The following is a 17,648-nucleotide window of genomic DNA, read 5'->3' as shown; positions in this document are numbered from 1 at the left end:
TCAGTTATATTGGGGGAAAACTTGGCGAAGTTCTGCGTTTGGTGGCATGATTATAATGCACGTACGCCGCTCTGCACGCAGCGGCAGATCTCCTTCACTGCTGCACGGGTGTAACCCAGCAAGCGTCTCTGCATTCAAGTTGCGTTTGGGGGCGGCTCAGGTACAACGTTTTAACAGATTAGACAGCTGAACGTGATGGAGACATAGATATGTGAAATGCAGGAACCCCTATAGTATCAAATCAATATAGGAATAACAGAAAATGGCCGTTCTAAGATGGAAACAGACAGGTTCCGGTTCAAGGGGTGTGGAGGGGCGCTGCTGACACTGGGCAGGCAATACCCTTCAGGGCTCAATGTAACTCTTGGGTTGTGTTTAAGGGAAGGGAGGAGGCGGCAGGCTCGTCAGGACAATCCAAAACTCACAACCACACTGATACTGGGAATTCTACGGTGTTGTCCTTTAATAAATGCTCTCTTAACCAACCTTACAAAGCCCAGTTGAACGGCTGCTATATTATCGGACATGACAATGAGCAGAATCCAAACGACCTGTAACATTAGTAAAAAGTTAGGGAGCAAACATGCCCGTCTTGGTTCATGTGTCCATCAGTAGCATTTTTCTCACAAGCAGTGGCATACTTGTGACATCATTACTGATACTAGAGTATCTTAAAGAGACGTTGTGCAATTACAGCTGATGCATTATCCATGCCGCCGGGCCTGGCGGGGAAGCAGATAAACTACTGAGACCAAGGATATGACCAGAAAAACGACTTAGACAATCCTAAAACTTAAGCTAAGAAAAGAGGGTACATGTTAAAGGTCTGGTGAGAAACTCCTGCCAGGTCACTGAGGTCTTCTAGTTTACTTGGTATTGCACATCTGGGATGAAACATCATTTAGCCTTTTGCATGATAAAACGGGGAAAATTACTGGAGGTCAAACACCAAAACACTTATCTTTTTAAATTGATGCTATACCACCTTCTATTTAAAGTTACCTTTGATGGGTAGTGAATGGGACACCAAGCAGAATTTGATGAGAAATGAGGATGGGATGATGGCCCTGGCATAATGATTTGGTTACCAATTGGTGAAAGCACTGAGCTGACTTGTGTCGGTGTGACCTGGGGGGACTATTAGCCTGCTTCACATTTTATGGTGCATGTCGGTTAACTACTGAGACTAGGGCACAATTAGGCAGAAGATGTACTTTACAGCTTGAGTCAATACAGTCGCCTCTCTTCTACCAGTCGGCTGTCATGAACTGTAGAGGTGGTTGATGAGGCAGGCGATGGAGCCAAGTAGTAGTGAAAATGATGATATTTAAAGATGAATAACAGTATGATAATCCAAAACAATCCTAAATGCCAGGCAGCAGTGTTGAGCGGAAACCAGGTTTCAACACGGGTAGCAGCAGGGTGACGAATGGACCGAGAATGCATAATAAGTGACGAAGAGGACAAGGACCTGACAGGGACCTGAAACGCAGGTGGCATTAAATGCATAGTATTCAGAGAATGAGACGCACCTGGGGCTAATCAAGAGGAGAGGGACAAACACATGTTGAATCAGAGAAATTAATACGGTAACCATGACGACCCGTGAACTGGACTACGTAGCTGGGTATGCATCTGCTGTTTTTCATGGATGAATAAACCCGCAGTGAGAATACCAAACACGCTGGCTTGAGACGACCGAGAAAAGGAGCAGGAAGTCCGGTGCGGGCATAATAAAGTTCAAGGAGTAAAATATATGGGGCTTGATAAAGGTGGATGACAGAGGCTGCTACTGAGTGCCAGACGCAGTAGAAAAGAGGTTGGCGATTCACTTTGGGTCACCGCTCGAAGAGATGCTACTATTAACTCATTTATTTATGCATTCATTGAGTTAAGAGCTCTGAAGCATTTAAAACGCAGCCTGTGTGGCGTGTGCGAATAGGGCCTGCATGTTCGGAAAGGGGATGGACTAAGAAAAGGTTCTACGTTTCCTAACCTTGCCAAACATGAATGAGACATGTGAGGCTACGTCTTACCCCGAAAGCCCAAGGCGGGCGTGGCGTGGAAAATCCGACGGGAGGAGCTGATGACCGGGCAGACAGCGGCTAGGCGGAAGTGAGTGAAGCTCTTTGTGTAGCTGAACCAGAGCAAGGAACCGGTGGAAAGGTGATGTGGTAATCGGCGGTGGAGAGATGATGGATGATGAGCTGGGAGGGCGATGGACATCGGTGCTGCGAGACCTTGGCGGGCCGGCCAGGGCCTGCGGCGAAGAAAGACGGCCTGGATGAAGACGGTGGGATTATGTGACCGCTTGCCAAAGACGGACCGTGGAGTGGGTAGCACAGGAGCAAGGAATGGTGGATCACAGTCAGGCGAGAGAGCGGCGGCAGAAGCTGCTTGGAATGAATGAGGCCGGGGCAGGAAATCTTCTTTCATCTGGGGAGCGTCTGAGGGAGAGAAGCGGCCGAGCACGAGACTAATCTGCTTTTACGACGGACATTAGTGGTGGAAGGGCGAGCAATCACAAAGAAAGGATCTGGTGAGATAGCTGACTGAGATCTGAGGCTTGTGGCTGAACAGCTTGAGCTCTGCTGGAAAGCGCACGACGCCATGGATGGTGGTCCTTATCAGCTGGGGCTTGGACGGTGATTGGACGTGACGAGTCTTCGTCCGGCGTTGAGCAATCAACGGTGATGAGCCGGAAGTTCCGGCTGGATGATGCAGGTGGGGCTAAAAGAGTCTTCCAGAATGAATTTGCGCCTATAGGCTTCATTTCAAGTTCAGAGTAAAAATCACATTTATAACTTCTTTAGCTTCTCTTATTTATCATTCATTTATAATTTTGTTATAACCATAACTTATTAGTTACTCTTATTATAAACTTAATGTGAGTTATTACAGATGTTTTCTGAAAAGAAACCAAGAATAATCCATTATTGTAATTATTTGATACCAAAGTTACAGTTACTTGTTTTACTTGTAAGAGTACCCACCAATGTAAGTGTAAGTATTATTACAAGCAAACCAATATTAATATAAGTATTTTACTTTGAACCTTTGATCCAATTACTCAAAATGTTTAGATTTCATTCTTTAAAATTTTCATGCTTTGAAATAAGTAATAGTCTCAACTATTTTTATAAATCTGCAGGCTGGAAACTTACTTCCTCTTTTTTCAGGAAACCTGCTCTTCCTGTTTCATGACTCTCTTTGTCTGACAAAGATTTCTTATGATTAGATAGAAAAAAGTAAAATTAAAGTAAAGTTTGCAGGAGACAAAATCAACACACACAACCAAATTGATTTTATTGACATTTAAGTCTACTATTTGCTCTAGATGTCACTTAAGTGATTCATTTTAAAGATAACTTTATTTATTTTTACTGTTAAACTAAAATTTCCAGCATGGGGAAGTGGGATGATCTCGGATTTTCTTGACAGGGTGTAGAGCTGGTCCAGTGTTCCACGACCAGGACGAAAACCACACTGCTCTTCCTGAATCCCAGGTTCAACAATCCGACGGACCCTCCTCTCCAGAACCCCCGAATAGACCTTGCCAGGGAGGCTTAAGAGTGTGACACCCCTATAATTGGAGCACACCCTCCGGTCCCCCATTTTGAACAGGGGGACCACCACCCCAGTCTGCCAATCCAGGGGAACTGCCCCCGATGTCAATGCGATATTGAAGAGTCGCGTCAGCCAACATAACCCTACAACATCCAGAGGCTTAAGGAACTCTGGGGAGAGTTAATAATTGATTCTGCCCACCGACCCACAACATCCCGAGTTGAGGTCAGCAGCACACCATCCTCACTATAGACAGTGTTGGTGCTGTACTGCTTCCCCCTCCTGAGACGCCGGATGGTGGACCAGAATTGCCTCGAAGCCGTACGGAAGTCCTTCTCCATGGCCTCTCCAAACTCCTCCCACGCCCGAGTTTTTGCCTCAGCAACCACCCAAGCCGCATGCCACTTCGCCTGCCGGTACCCATCAGCTTCTTCCGGAGTCCCACAGGCCAAAAAGGCCCAATAGGACTTCTTCTTCAGCCTGACGGCTTCCCTCATCGAAGTTGTCCACCAACGGGTTCGAGGGTTGCCTCCACGACAGGCACCGACAACCTTGTGGCCACAGTTCCGATATGGAGGTACAGAACATGGTCTACTCAGACTCCATGTCCCCCAGCTCCCCGGGACGTGTTCAAAGTTCTGCTGGAGGTGAGAGTTAAAGCTCCGTCTCACAGGGGATTCCGCCAGACGTTCCCAGCAGACCCTCACAACACGTCTGGGCCTGCCAGGTCTGACCAGCATTCTCCCCCACCAGCGGAGCCATCTCACCACCAGGTAGTGGTCAGTGGACAGCTCCGCACCTCTCTTCACCCGAGTGTCCAAGACATACGGCCGCAGATCGGATGAAACGATGACAAAGTCGATCATTGAACTGTGGCCTAGGGTGCCCTGGTGCCAAGTGCACATATGGACACCCTTATGCTTGAACATGGTGTTCTGTGCAGTCCATGACGTCCAACAACAGAACACCACTCGAGTTCAGATCGGGGGGGGGGGGCGTTCCTCCCAACCACACCCCTCCAGGCCTCACTGTCATTGCCCACGTGAGCATTGAAGTCCCCCAGCAGAACAAGGGAGTCTCCAGGTGGAGCACTCTCCAGTACCCCCTCTAGGGTGGGTAATCTGAACTGTCGTTTGGCCCGTAAGCACAAATGACAGTCAGGACCCGTCCCCCCACCCGTAGGCGGAGGGAGGCTACCCTCTCGTTCACTGGGGTAAACCCCAACGTACAGGCGACGAGAGCAACAAGTATGCCCACTCCTGCCCGACGCCTCTCACCCTGGGCAACTCCAGAGTGGAAGTATGTCCAGCCCCTCTCAAGGAGACTGGTTCCAGAACCAGAGCCATGCGTCGAGGTGAGACCGACTATTTCCAGCCGGAACCTCTTGACCTCACACACTAGCTCCGGCTCCTTCCCCACCAGAGAGGTGACATTCCACGTCCCAAGAGCCAGCTTCTGCAACCGAGGATCGGACGGCCAGGGCCCCCTCCCTCGGCCGCCACCCATCACACAATGCACCCGACCCTTTTGGCCCCTCTCACGGGTGGTGGGCCTATGGGAGGGGGGGGGCATGTTTTCTCTTCGGGCTGAGCTCGGCTGGGCTCCATAGGTAAAAGCCCGGCCACCAGAAGCTCGCCGTCGTGTCCCCCATCCCAGGCCTGGCTCCAGAGTGGGGCCCCGGTGACCCGCGTCTGGGCGAGGGAACACGCAGTCCAAAGTTGTTTCTCATCATTGGGGTCTTCGGGCTGCACTTTGTCTGGTCCATCACCTAGGATCTGTCTGCCTTGGGTGACCCTACCAGGGGCATGAAGCCCCAGATAGCATAGCTCCCAGGATCATTGGGGCACTCCACCACAATAAGGTGGCAGCCCAACGAGAGGTCTTGATGCTGTGAGAAGAATAAACCACTGCTGTTTCCACCTGACTCTGCCCCAACTTTTCATTCTCACTCTAAAATCCAGCCGCAAAAGGCCGCCTTGTTACACAAACCAATGGCCACGACATCATTATCAACGCAAAAAATTTATGTGTAAAATGAGCTTTGCTGTTATTTCAGTGTTTTTAACAGCTTACCACCTTGCTGCCTACCTTGTTTTAGAAAAGAGAAGTAACTGACCCTCAATCACACAAAGTCTGGGAAAATCCCTCTTGATATTGGCAGAGATTGCTGAAGCACTCACCCTTAGTCAGTGCAAACTGACTTTTCCCGCTTAGCTGCATACATTTCCAAGAAAAGTAATTTATCCAGACACCTCAAAAAGGCTGGAGGCAACGTAAAGAATTGTGTACACGTACCAACCAAACATTTTGACTTAATTTCTACCAAATTTGGCACAACTGAAGTTTGACTACAAAATCGCTGCGAGGAAAAATATGGTAAATTAACACAACTGATTTGCCAGAAGTAATAACCTTGTTTAGCAGTTCAATGGAAAATTTGGTGACGTCTTAGAATAGAAAAATGAACAGACTGAAGAATATAACCCAAAAAGAATATAAAGATATCTACACAGTAGTACTAACCCTAACCCAGCACTGGAAAAAAAAAATAAATATACATTTAGTTCACTCATAAGCACACAAAGTATACAAAAATATTCATTAAAATATACTTGATTTTGTTTGTGTCCCCTTTAAAGCTAAAAAAGCAAGCAGTATAATCTGAAAATAGTGCATCAGCCTGTCTTGACATTATTGAAGTTGTTGTTTTATATTGTCCTCCAAAAAGAATATAGAATAACTCGTACTTTCTGCGTAGAGTCCTCCTGTTCTCCTCATTTTGTCTGACTTCCCTTCGTTTCTCCTCCCCCAGCTCAGTAAAGGTTGCTCTCTCCACTTGGCCCAGAGGTGGAGCCAGCTGTTTAACATCCAGTTGAGGAGGATGTCCATTCTATCCAAAGAGTCGGCTCCAGGACTCATCATGGCCACAGGTGGGAGAGTCAGAAGTATGACAGATGTTAGAAAATCCTGCTACACTCCCGATCACCAAGGCTGCTTCTTCCACATGTTTTCTGTCTCCTACATGGCATTTTGCAAACATCAAGTTTGATGTCAGTTTTTTTTTTTTTTTTTTTTTTTTTTTTGGAACCATGATCTTTATAGCCTCTTCCATAGAAGCCAGATTTACAGAGCATACCTGAGCTGTGGATCTCTCCAGAGTTTCCAAGAATCCCTTTGCTGAGGGTTCAGATACATAGAACGTCTTTCAGATTTTTTGCAGCTACTTAGAAAATTTTCCACTTTATAAATTGCACAATACTTTATCTATAAGAAAACATATGATTAAATCCATTCAGGTTTGTGGTTTTAACTTAAAATCTTATGATTTTGATGGTTTTTTGATTGATTAATAAAAAAATGGCACATTCTACAGCTTTTTTATTTAACCATTTGCAATACTATGGCAAAGCAGGTGAAGGTAAAACCACCACTTGAGGAATTTTGTCTAAATCACAGAGAAATGTGTTTTTATCTTAAATGCAAATTTTATATATTTCTTGTACAATTTTGGCTTAATTGCTGCTTTGAATATGTTGTTTTTTTCATCAAATGGCCTTTCTTAAATCTGTGTACTCCAGTTATCAATTAATTGATTACTATATTAGTTGACAATTATTTCATTAATGGTCAGAGGTTCAAAATAGGGCTGGGCGATGTGAGGAAAAATCTAATATCCAGAAATGTTTTTTGTATATCACAATACATAATATATATCACTATATTTTCAAATAATCCCCAATATTATTTTATACTATAGACCTGTTGCCTGCGACAGACTGGCGACCTGTCCAGGGTGACCCCGCCTCTCGCCCGGGACGCAGCTGGAGATAGACACCAGCAACCCTCCCGACCCCATTAGGGAAGAAGGGTGTAAAGAAAATGGATGGATGGATGGATGGATGGATGGACCTGTTGCAGCATTACGTCATGCGCTCAGGTTCCCATCCCCATCAGCAAAAAGCTGCTTGCTGACGATGACTACTATTCTTAGCTGTCAAGTTATCTATATTACTTAAATCTTAAATGTAAAGAAAAGAAGGGAAGCAGGGCTTTGCTACTAGCAACAATTTGTTAATAAAAAGATTTATCTTTATTTTTAATAAATAGTCTCCCTCACTATTTGTTAAAAAATAGTGAGGGAGAGAGAAGAATTTCAGTTATTCTGTTGACCTTGACAACCTGTAGATGTGTATCTAAATTTGTGTTTTGGTTCAGTAAAAAATAATTTTAAAAAAGGAGACCTGCCAACACACCAACTCTGACAGATTATCAGTAGAACAGGTGTTTAATTTCGCTACTCACCCAACGCTGTGTTAGATTAGCTAATAGCAGCGATAGCTAATCTACCACAGCGATCACTTATTAACAGAGCCAGCCCAAGGCAAAGCACAAATAGTGGCCGCTTAGGGCCCCCTAACGGGAACTGTTGCAATGTCGCAAAAAATGACTTATCCTTCAGGGATAGAAAGAAAGAGGAAGAATAGAAAAAACGCCAAGATCAAGGTATGTTTTAATGTGTCTTGGTAAAGTAAGGTTTATCAAAAACATTTGTGCAGCTGCTTATAGAAACTTAGCTTGCTAGCGACCTTGAACGGTCCAGTACATCAATCAAACATTTATGTTACAATGTTTGTATTTGTGTGAAACTGAGCTTTAACTTTAAATGAGTTGAATCTTATGGTTGGCCCTAAATGTTTCTGAGGGGTTTTTTTGGCTTCAAAACGACATGTTTGACAACGTTTGATAGGAATAATTAAAACTACGCCATGTTTGGCATTGGCTAGCAAAAATGTTTTTGCATCAGGCTAGATACTACAGTGACCAATCAATGGGCTACACTAAGCTATAGTTGGTGATATATTAGTTTGCTGCTGAGCATGATCGTTTTTGTATCTAAAACAAACATTATTTTTACATCAACTAATAAGTGATGTGAAACTTCTCACTTAAAATTACTTGAAGGCACGGGATTCAGCCCAGTACTGGTCAACATTCTCAGGTGAGAAAGACTCCTGGTATAAATTAATTTTGTAACTATTGTAATTACACCTAAGACAAATTAATTTAATCAAAGAATGTCATGAATGTGTGTTTATGTATTCCGTCTTAAGTAGGGTTGCACCGATTGCAGTTTTCTGGCTGATTGACTATTATCAATCTTTGAAAATCCTTACCTGTCTATTCAGATTTTGGCCAGTACCAATTTTTTTTTTGTCTGAAATGTTGCTAAATATAGCAAAAACGTTGCTGAGTAGGCAACGGTAGGGTGACTACGTTCAGACATGACCTGATGGGCAGGTCTGTAAGTCATCCCTCTCTCACTGCAGAGCAGGAGAGCTGGCTAATTTTTAAACCTCTAATGAGCTAGATGAGATCACGGGATAAGATTGTCTTCACATGTAAGTATCGGTCGATCACCAATCCCCCAAAGTTAAGGAAGTCGGTTGTCAGGATCTGTTCCTTTTCTGTGTTTATTTTGAGTTTCTGTGTCTCTGTGTTGTCCTGTCTCCCCTTGATTGTTCCCAGGTGTTTCTTGTCTTCTTGATTACCCTCTGTGTATTTAACCCCACCTGTGGTCTGTGTTCCTCGTCGTGTCTGTCTAGTTTCCAGTTGTCACCAGTTGTGTTCATTGCTCTCCGCTTCTCTGTGTTCTGGACTTCTGAATTTTGGCTTTGCATCACATTAAATCATCTGTTTCATCTCTACCTGGGTCTGCTGCCTCTGCCTCACCACCAAATCATAACATCGGCACCAATAAATCAGCCAATAAATAGAGACTTACGGGAACACCACAGCAGAAGTTGGCCCACATTTTCATGTGAAGAAACATAATACTTAAAGGGGCAGTGTTATGTAAAATTGACTTTTTTGAACTTTACATCATGTTAATTAAACATGTAAATCATGTTAATTAAACATGTAAATTATAGAAGGTACCCCTATTTGGTACCTTCTATAAAAAAAATAGTACAACAGGACTTATGTGGTGGTTGAGACAGTAAATAGGACAGGACGGTCCTTGGTGGAATATGCATGGACTGGCATTAGTGGTCCCTTACAACCAAGAGCAGTTTGGGGTAATTTTGAAACCAAACTGAATACCTTAGCTCAGTGTTTCCCAATTCCAGTCCTCGGGGCCCCTGTTCTGCATGTTTTAGATGTGCCTCTATAGCAGAACAGCTGATTCAAATGATTGCATGACATCTTCTGCAGCCACCAAGTACTGCAGGAGCCTGTTAATCACCCAAAGATTCAATCCAGGTGTGTGGCAGAAGGGAAACACCTAAAACATGCAGGCAGGGGGGCGTGAGGACTGGAATTGGGAAACACTGCCTTAGCTAACCGTTTTTTCATCCATTCAGTATCTGAGATTTGGTCTTAGGTGTAACAGGTCCAAGAAAAAGCACTGGGCATGAACCAGTATGGAAACTTGGGCAAATTCTAATTATTGAAATAAATATTGCTGTAATGGCAGATAACTGAAATTTACCAATTTATATATCCGTAAATGTCAGTGAAGTATATTATACAATTCATTACTTTCTTGACACCTTGAAAAAACTTCCACACTATGCTGACTTCACCACTGTTTCTCTGCTCCAGTTAAACTCTCCACAGTCCTTTGCTCACTACCACTGTCACATGACTAAGCTGCCCAGTCCCACACACCCCCTCCTCACTCCTGCAACAAGACAAAAATAAATATTTGGTGTGAATATCGGTTTAGTTTTATTAATCAAACCGATGCTAATATGTTAAGAGAGGATTAATATATTCTCATTCTGATTAGTGCTGATTTATTGTGCATTCCTACTTTAATTACTTTTTATCTTCTGTTAATTATTGCTTCATTGATAACTCATGTTTCTTTTTAAATCTGCTAAAAGTACAACATATGATTTCCCATCTGCCAAATTACAGTCAGAAGTAATGAAGAAGCTGAAATGTTTGGGGGAAATTCCCAGAGACGATGCCTCTGTGTGGGTTTGTCACTGTGTGAAATGCCTTTTTGTTGTCTGGCTGCAGGATCTGTTGGCAGGAATCTGGCCAACAAGCCCAATGTGTACATATCAAGCAGTGCTGGAGCCCGGTGGAAAGAGGTCAGTACAAAATGTGACAATGATATCAGGAATAACACAGCTGAGTCACAGTCAGCATGTCTGGCAATCATTGTACTGCCCTCAAAGGTACATTAGCTTCTGCGTTTTGGTGTTGGTACTAAACCCAGCAGGGTTCTTTTCTCTTCCAGACAAAAAAATAACTCATTTATATCAGTCTTTTGCAAGTTATTGCAGAAACATTGCATGATTTTTTTTTCTATTTGCAGTGCTGCTAAAAGAGTTTTAAGAGTTTCAGGATATTTCAGGATCTCCTTACTGGGCCATGAAATAAAGTGGAAACATGACATTACGTATTAATGTTTTTTAATTGTGTTTAGATGTAATTAAACCAGCATGCTGAAGTAGTGAAGTGGAAAACAACGTCTGTACACCATTAAATGTAACTCAATCGTAGCAAAATGGTCTTTATAACTGAGAGCACTGATTAGCATCTCAAAAGCTTAAATACACCTGAACTATGAATCCCAGAGGAGTTGAAAAGAAAGCGAGAGAAGGAGGAAATTCAGACCATCTTTTTCATCATCAGAACAGACAAGAACCATTTACCGACTCCGATGTCCTTCTAACCATCCAACCAACTCTTCCAAAACAAACTGTTCTGACTGTTCTGATTCGTTTCTGCTGTACTTGCATTTTCCATATCCCTCTAGCAAGTTTTGTAGGGTCTCTTAAGGTGATATGGATTTTGATTACGGTAGGGTCTGTCTTACTCATCCTCATAATTTCCACAGAAGCAGGATGGACCTGGCTTTACCCACATTCAATCTGTCTTTTGTCCCAGTTTTTCTCTAATAATTGGTGTCATTGGTCATAACATTGATGTAGCAAAGTATAAACAAGCTAACTACTGTTCCTGAACATAATTTTCATTACCATGGGACAACATCCCCGATTCCTGTCTCAACAAATTAAGCATAACAATTGGAAAACCTAGTTGCCCAAACGACAGATTTGTTCTACAATAACACAAGATGGTTCACTGATTGCATGATTCACTTTGAAGTACAAAGACTTAATTTTTATTTATTTATTTATTTTTTACCAGCAGGGTTGCACTAACCCTACATGCACGTTTATGTTGTTTTTTTTTCTGTGTGGTTTTGGGAGCTGATGGCCCCTCCTGCTCCTCACCCTCATGATGACATCTGCTGTGCTCCTCCTGAGCATTGCACCAAGACTGCAGGAGGATTAATTGATTTATCGCAATTAATCCGATTAATTGCTTCAGCCCTCTGCTTCTACCCCATATACTGTGAATATTTATTCATAGCTCACTTTTCATTCCCTTCAGGCTCTGGCAGGCCCTCACTTTTACACTTGGGGTGACCATGGTGGTATCCTGATGGCCATCATACAGGGAGGCTCCACCAAACATCTGAAGTAAGTCAGACTGATAAGTGGGAAACAATGCAAATAGAAACTTGGAAAGCTTGGAAGGTTTCATTTGTGAACCCTTCCAAGCTACCAATAACTCACTGCTAACATACCCTTACTAGCTTGCTAGGTAGCTAGCTACAATTCTGTTTGTCTCTATAAATAATTGATTCTTTTATTTAACATTTCCTTCAATCAATCCATCAAACAAATTTTATTTGTATAGCACATTTCAGCAGCAAGGCATTTCAAAGTGCTTTACATCAAATCAAACACAAAAACAAAAACATTCCTTCTCACATCTTTACCCCTCTCATAGCAGTGAGAATCTAATCAGATGTAATGTGTTGCTTGCAGGTTCAGCACCAATGAAGGCGAGACATGGACTGAATTTAAGTTCTCAGACAAGGAGGTGTACGTGTACCAGCTGCTGACAGAGCCAGGGGAGAAAAGCACCATCTTCACCATCTTTGGCTCGTATGCTGAGCAGAGACACAGCTGGCTCATCCTGCAGGTCAACACTTCCGATGTTCTGGGTAGGTTGGAGAGCGAGAAGGCTGTTCTGGAAACATGCATTTTCTGAGTCTCAAGTGAAAACTGTGACGACAGCCTAAGGCAGTGGTACTCCAGTCCAGTCCTCTTCTTTTTTTTTCTTCTTTTTGTTTTATGGCGGTTGGCAAACAACTTACAGGTGCATTACTGCCACCGTCCAGGTTGGAGTATGGATCACACTCTTATACCCTCCCCATAGTACCTGTTCTTCTTAGAAATCTAAAAATTCTCTCAAATATTATATCTCCTGATGATTTCTGAAATATTTCTTCTAAATCTAATTTACAATTATTCATCTCATTAACCAACATCTCTCTCTCCCTTCCATATTTACTGCATTCTAAAAATACATGCTGTATTGTTTCCATCTCTCCACAATACTTGCAACAACCTGTACTGTGTTTATTAATTAACTCAAGAGTACTATTTATCCTTGTGTGCCCAAATCTGATTCTGGAAATAATATCTTCTTCCCTTTTACTCCTATTACCTTTTCTATATCCCCCAACTCTTTTTTTGAATTTTATAGTAAAATCTCCCTTTTTCTCGTCCATCGCACTGTTCTTGCCATTTTTCCTTCATGTATTCCTTAACAACACTCTTAAGCTCATTCCTACTTATTTTAATATTTAACTCAACCATTTCTTTATTAGAGGCTCTCTTAGCAAATTTATCAACAAATTCATTTCCTACCACACCGGTGTGGGCAGGAATCCAAATTATTTTAATCTGAGATCCTTTATCCTTAACCCTGAAAATGATTTGAATTATATCCTCTATAATATCTTGACTAACTTCAGATTTCATTCCTTGTATACTTATTAATGCACTACTAGAATCTGAACAAATTACAAACTCTCCTCTTCCTGTTCCCTTTATCCATTCTAAGGCTATAAAAATTGCCATTAATTCACCTGTATATACTGTTACTTTATCACTAATTCTTTTATCTTTCATAACATTTAAATCTGGAGCAATAAATGCTATCCCTACTTGATTATTTGACATTTTTGAAGATTTTGTATATACTTGGATATATTTTGAATATTCTTTATTTATATAATTTTCCACTTCATTCTTTTCCATCTCTCTTCCCTTTTCCAATAACTTTAAGTCAACTTCAGCCTGTTCTAATATCCATGGATAGACAACTACCGAACTAATTTGAACTTTATTGATCCCAATTTCTTTTATTTTATTTAAAATTACCCATCCAAAACTATTCGTATTTTTCTTTTCTTTTTCTTGACAAGGTTTTAGTGTTAAATATGGAGGATAATTTTTATTATGACCTTTAATATTCGTCCAATACATTACTGCTATTTGTTCTCCTCTGATCTTCATTGGCATCTCAACCTGTAGAGCCGAGACTGGAGTTGTTTTCATCGCTCCGCAGCATAATCTTAACGCTTGATATTGTATTTCAATCTGGAGAGACTCACAAAGAGAAGAAAATAGCAGTTAAAAAGATTTAATGATACAATTCTTTGGCGCTCGGCCCCGGCAGAAGACCGTGAGCCGAGGATCGCCGTGAGCAGGCAGTCTGCTCGGCGAACTCGGGATAGTCTTCCCCCCGGGACCGAAACTGGTGGTGGAGCAGCCTGGAGAGGGAGACGACAGGGGATCCTGGAGGACTTCCCTCATGGTGGAGGTGGCAATGGGGAGGAGGTGGGTTGAAGCACGGCTGACGAGCAGGAAGTCCCCAGGGTAGCTTGAACTCTTGAAGGTGTCCTTGGATGACGATTGGCTGGAGCGGCGTGGAGCTCCGTTCCAGATTGGCTGAGGCCAGGCGTGGTGATTAGATGATGTGGTGAAGCTGGTCGAGTCTCCCAGTTTGAATTTTCGCCTAGGCTCCATTTCAATCTGGAGAGACTCACAAAGAGAAGAAAATAGCAGTTAAAAAGATTTAATGATACAATTCTTTGGCGCTCGGCCCCGGCAGAAGACCATGAGCCGAGGATCGCCGTGAGCAGGTAGTCTGCTCGGCGAACTCGGGATAGTCTTCCCCCCAAAAGAGGGAGCCGGGCCGAGGCCCGGATGACCTGCAGTCTGACTGGACTGATAGGCGTAGGCCGGGGCCTGCAGTCTGACGAGACTGATAGGCGTAGGTCGGGGCCTGCAGTCTGACGAGACTGATAGGCGTAGGTCGGGGCCTGCAGCACGGCGAGACTGATAGGCGTCGGTCGGGGCCTGCAGCACGGCGAGACTGATAGGCGTCGGTCGGGGCCTGCAGCACGGCGAGACTGATAGGCGTCGGTCGGGGCCTGCAGCACGGCGAGACTGATAGGCGTCGGTCGGGGCCTGCAGTCGGACGAGACTGATAGGCGTCGGTCGGGGCCTGCAGTCTGACAGGATTGATAGGTGTCGGTTAGGGCCTGCAGTCTGCCGAACTGATAGGCGTCAGTCGGGGCCTGCAGTCTGACGAGACTGATAGGCGTCGGTCGGGGCCTGCAATCTGCCAGACTGATAGGCGTCGGTCAGGGCCTGCAGCCGGACAAGACTGATAGGCGTCGGTCAGGGCCTGCAGCCGGACAAGACTGATAGGCGTCGGTCAGGGCCTGCAATCTAATGACTGATAGGCGTAGGTCGGGGCCTGCAATCTGCCAGACTGATAGGCGTCGGTCAGGGCCTGCAGCCGGACAAGACTGATAGGCGTCGGTCAGGGCCTGCAGCCGGACAAGACTGATAGGCGTCGGTCAGGGCCTGCAGCCGGACAAGACTGATAGGCGTCGGTCAGGCCTGCAGTCTGACAGGATTGATAGGCGTCGGTTAGGGCCTGCAGTCTGCCGAACTGATAGGCGTCAGTCGTGGCCTGCTGTCTGGCGAGACTTGTTAGGCACGACCGCTTGGTGACCTGTGGAGGATGGAATGGCTGCTGTCGAGCCGAGGGCTGAGGACTGATGGTCCGGCCGGATCTCCTAGGCAGAATGAGATGTTAGAAATGGCGAAACGCTCCACCACCATATATGACGAGATGCTCACCTGCAGAAATGGAACTTTGAGCTTTGAGTATGGTTGAGAGATCAGGTCTGATGTAAGACTAGAAGGCTGAGGAGGACCAGCGACCGAGCTGAAGGAGGGAAGCTGTGGAGATGTTGCTTCTAAAAGAATGGCCCGAAAAGTGACTAGGTGGAAGACCGCAAGCTGTTAACGTGAGTCTGAGGTGGTGAGTGAACCAGTTAGCAGTCCAGGTGAAGCATTCAGGTGTGAGAAACAGAGATTTTGATTCGTGGCAGAGTTGATGTCTTTGCATGTGAATCTGAGCATGGTGTGAAAAGAGCAGAACGGACCGTCCATGCGTCCAATAGCAATAGTACGCAAACCTTTTGTTTTGTTGTGTTTGATGTAAAGGATTGTAGTGGTCCGCAAAGAATTTTTAGATCAGATATAGATAGATCTCATGACGAACTGAATACTTTCAATGCAGACGTGAACTCACTCAGCCCAAGAAATCCATGGAAGGCTAGGATGCAAGCGCATGGAGGAGCGCTTAGGTGTAGGAGGAGAAAACTCCGGAACGGAGCGCAGTGATGAGAAGCCTAGGTAATGGGAGTGATCGGTCTCCGCTATCGGGAATAGAGGAGCTATTCCTAGCAATCCCTTTGGAAAGAAGCTTCGCAGCAGAGTTCGAGAAGAGGCTAGGTGATTAACTGGGTTTCTGTAGCTTCATGTGAAAACTGATGCCCGTGAGTGGACTGCGGATGGAGGACAGTACGAATCGACGATGGTCGAAACAGTGTGATAAAAGCGAGGACTATGGATATATTATCAGGGTAAAGGGGATAATTGATAGCAGCGCAGACTCGGTGAAGGTTTGTCAGGTGTGAGTATGTGAAGAAGTGTAGATGGGGCGAAGACCAACTTTATGTAGTGGTGTGATGAACGCGAGAGGGAGTGGAGAGAGCCATTTATTAAGCATCAGATCTTCGAAGCCTGGCGTTAGCTCGGATTGAGCGTCGGTAGGACAGCATGAACATCGAAACCTGAAATTTAGAACGGGACGGAGAGTCGGCGATAGCATTGTATGACCGGACACGTGCTGAGCTGAGATGATGAATGTTGTTGACAGCTTGCCATGTGCAGCGGCGATTGAAAGGCATAATGGAGCTAACGGATGGCGGCCTTTATTAATGCTTGGACGATGGCAATATTATCGCAGCGTGCTAATAAACGCATTCTGCTCCAAAGACGGCCCCAGAGGCAGGAAGCTATGGCAAAGGGAAATATTTCATAAAATGAAGAGGATTCAGACTGAGGAAAATAGGATGGCCACTCCGGCAACCATTTACCTTTTAAAGCCCCCAAAACTAGAGGGCGGGGCGGCGTCCGTGAAGACTGAAGTGAGTCGGTCGGTGGTGGGGTGTGCGGTCTGTGAGACTTGATGGCCGTAAGCTTTGTTGTCTCCCCACGACGAACAGCCCTGCGCCTGATTACTCTTCTGCAAGGAACACATCCTACCTTCACACATACAACATGACACAACGCAGAGCCCGTAGGGTGTCTCCACCAGCTGCAGGTTTGAAGAGGGAAAGCCTGGGTTACGTTTGCAACCGACAGGGAGGGACAAACGATAACAGTTTTAGGTAAACGGCCACATGCCAGGGAAGTTAGATCTTGTAAGCTTTATCGCAGGCGACGTGTGTTGCCACAAGGTTAATATCGCTGATTTCCCTCGTGTGTTTGAGGAGGAAAAACACAACTTCCACAGCGCTCCGATGTAAAGATGTAAAACAAAAAGATTTATTCCACTGTATCTTGTGTTATCCTTTCATAAGCAGTCAAATCTTAAATAACCTCCACAAAACAAACTACGGTTGAAAAACCGTGGCTCTGTCGATTCTCGCTTGCAGCGACCTCGCCTTTTCCCCTTTCTCTTCTCTTCCGTTAACACCAGCTCCTCACCTCTTTTGCATAAATTACTAAGTGGCCACTGAAGTTATAAGGCATACAAACTAAAATAAAACACTTAAAACATTATGCATTTAGATACATGCAATATAATAATACTTCCTAAACCTCAACAAATTCTCTTAC

At 44.4% G+C, this 17,648-nt stretch overlaps 1 protein-coding gene across 3 annotated transcripts in view; it reads left to right on the top strand.

Moving 5' to 3' along the window:
• The window catches only part of sorl1 (sortilin-related receptor, L(DLR class) A repeats containing), a 118,756-nt gene that overhangs the window by 35,684 nt on the left and 65,424 nt on the right, over positions 1-17,648 (top strand). For all 3 annotated transcript variants that reach the window (XM_044118709.1, XM_044118708.1, XM_044118710.1), the window contains 4 exons: positions 6,380-6,497; positions 10,594-10,667; positions 11,980-12,068; positions 12,420-12,598. In XM_044118709.1, the coding sequence (XP_043974644.1) occupies positions 6,380-6,497; positions 10,594-10,667; positions 11,980-12,068; positions 12,420-12,598 (460 nt within the window). The remainder of the gene's footprint in view (positions 1-6,379; positions 6,498-10,593; positions 10,668-11,979; positions 12,069-12,419; positions 12,599-17,648) is intronic.

Source organism: Gambusia affinis, linkage group LG06 (assembly GCF_019740435.1).
Source record: "Gambusia affinis linkage group LG06, SWU_Gaff_1.0, whole genome shotgun sequence".
Taxonomy (NCBI): Eukaryota; Metazoa; Chordata; class Actinopteri; order Cyprinodontiformes; family Poeciliidae; genus Gambusia; species Gambusia affinis.
Note: the sequence above shows the minus strand (reverse complement) of the source record. Positions and strands in the feature narration are given on the sequence as shown.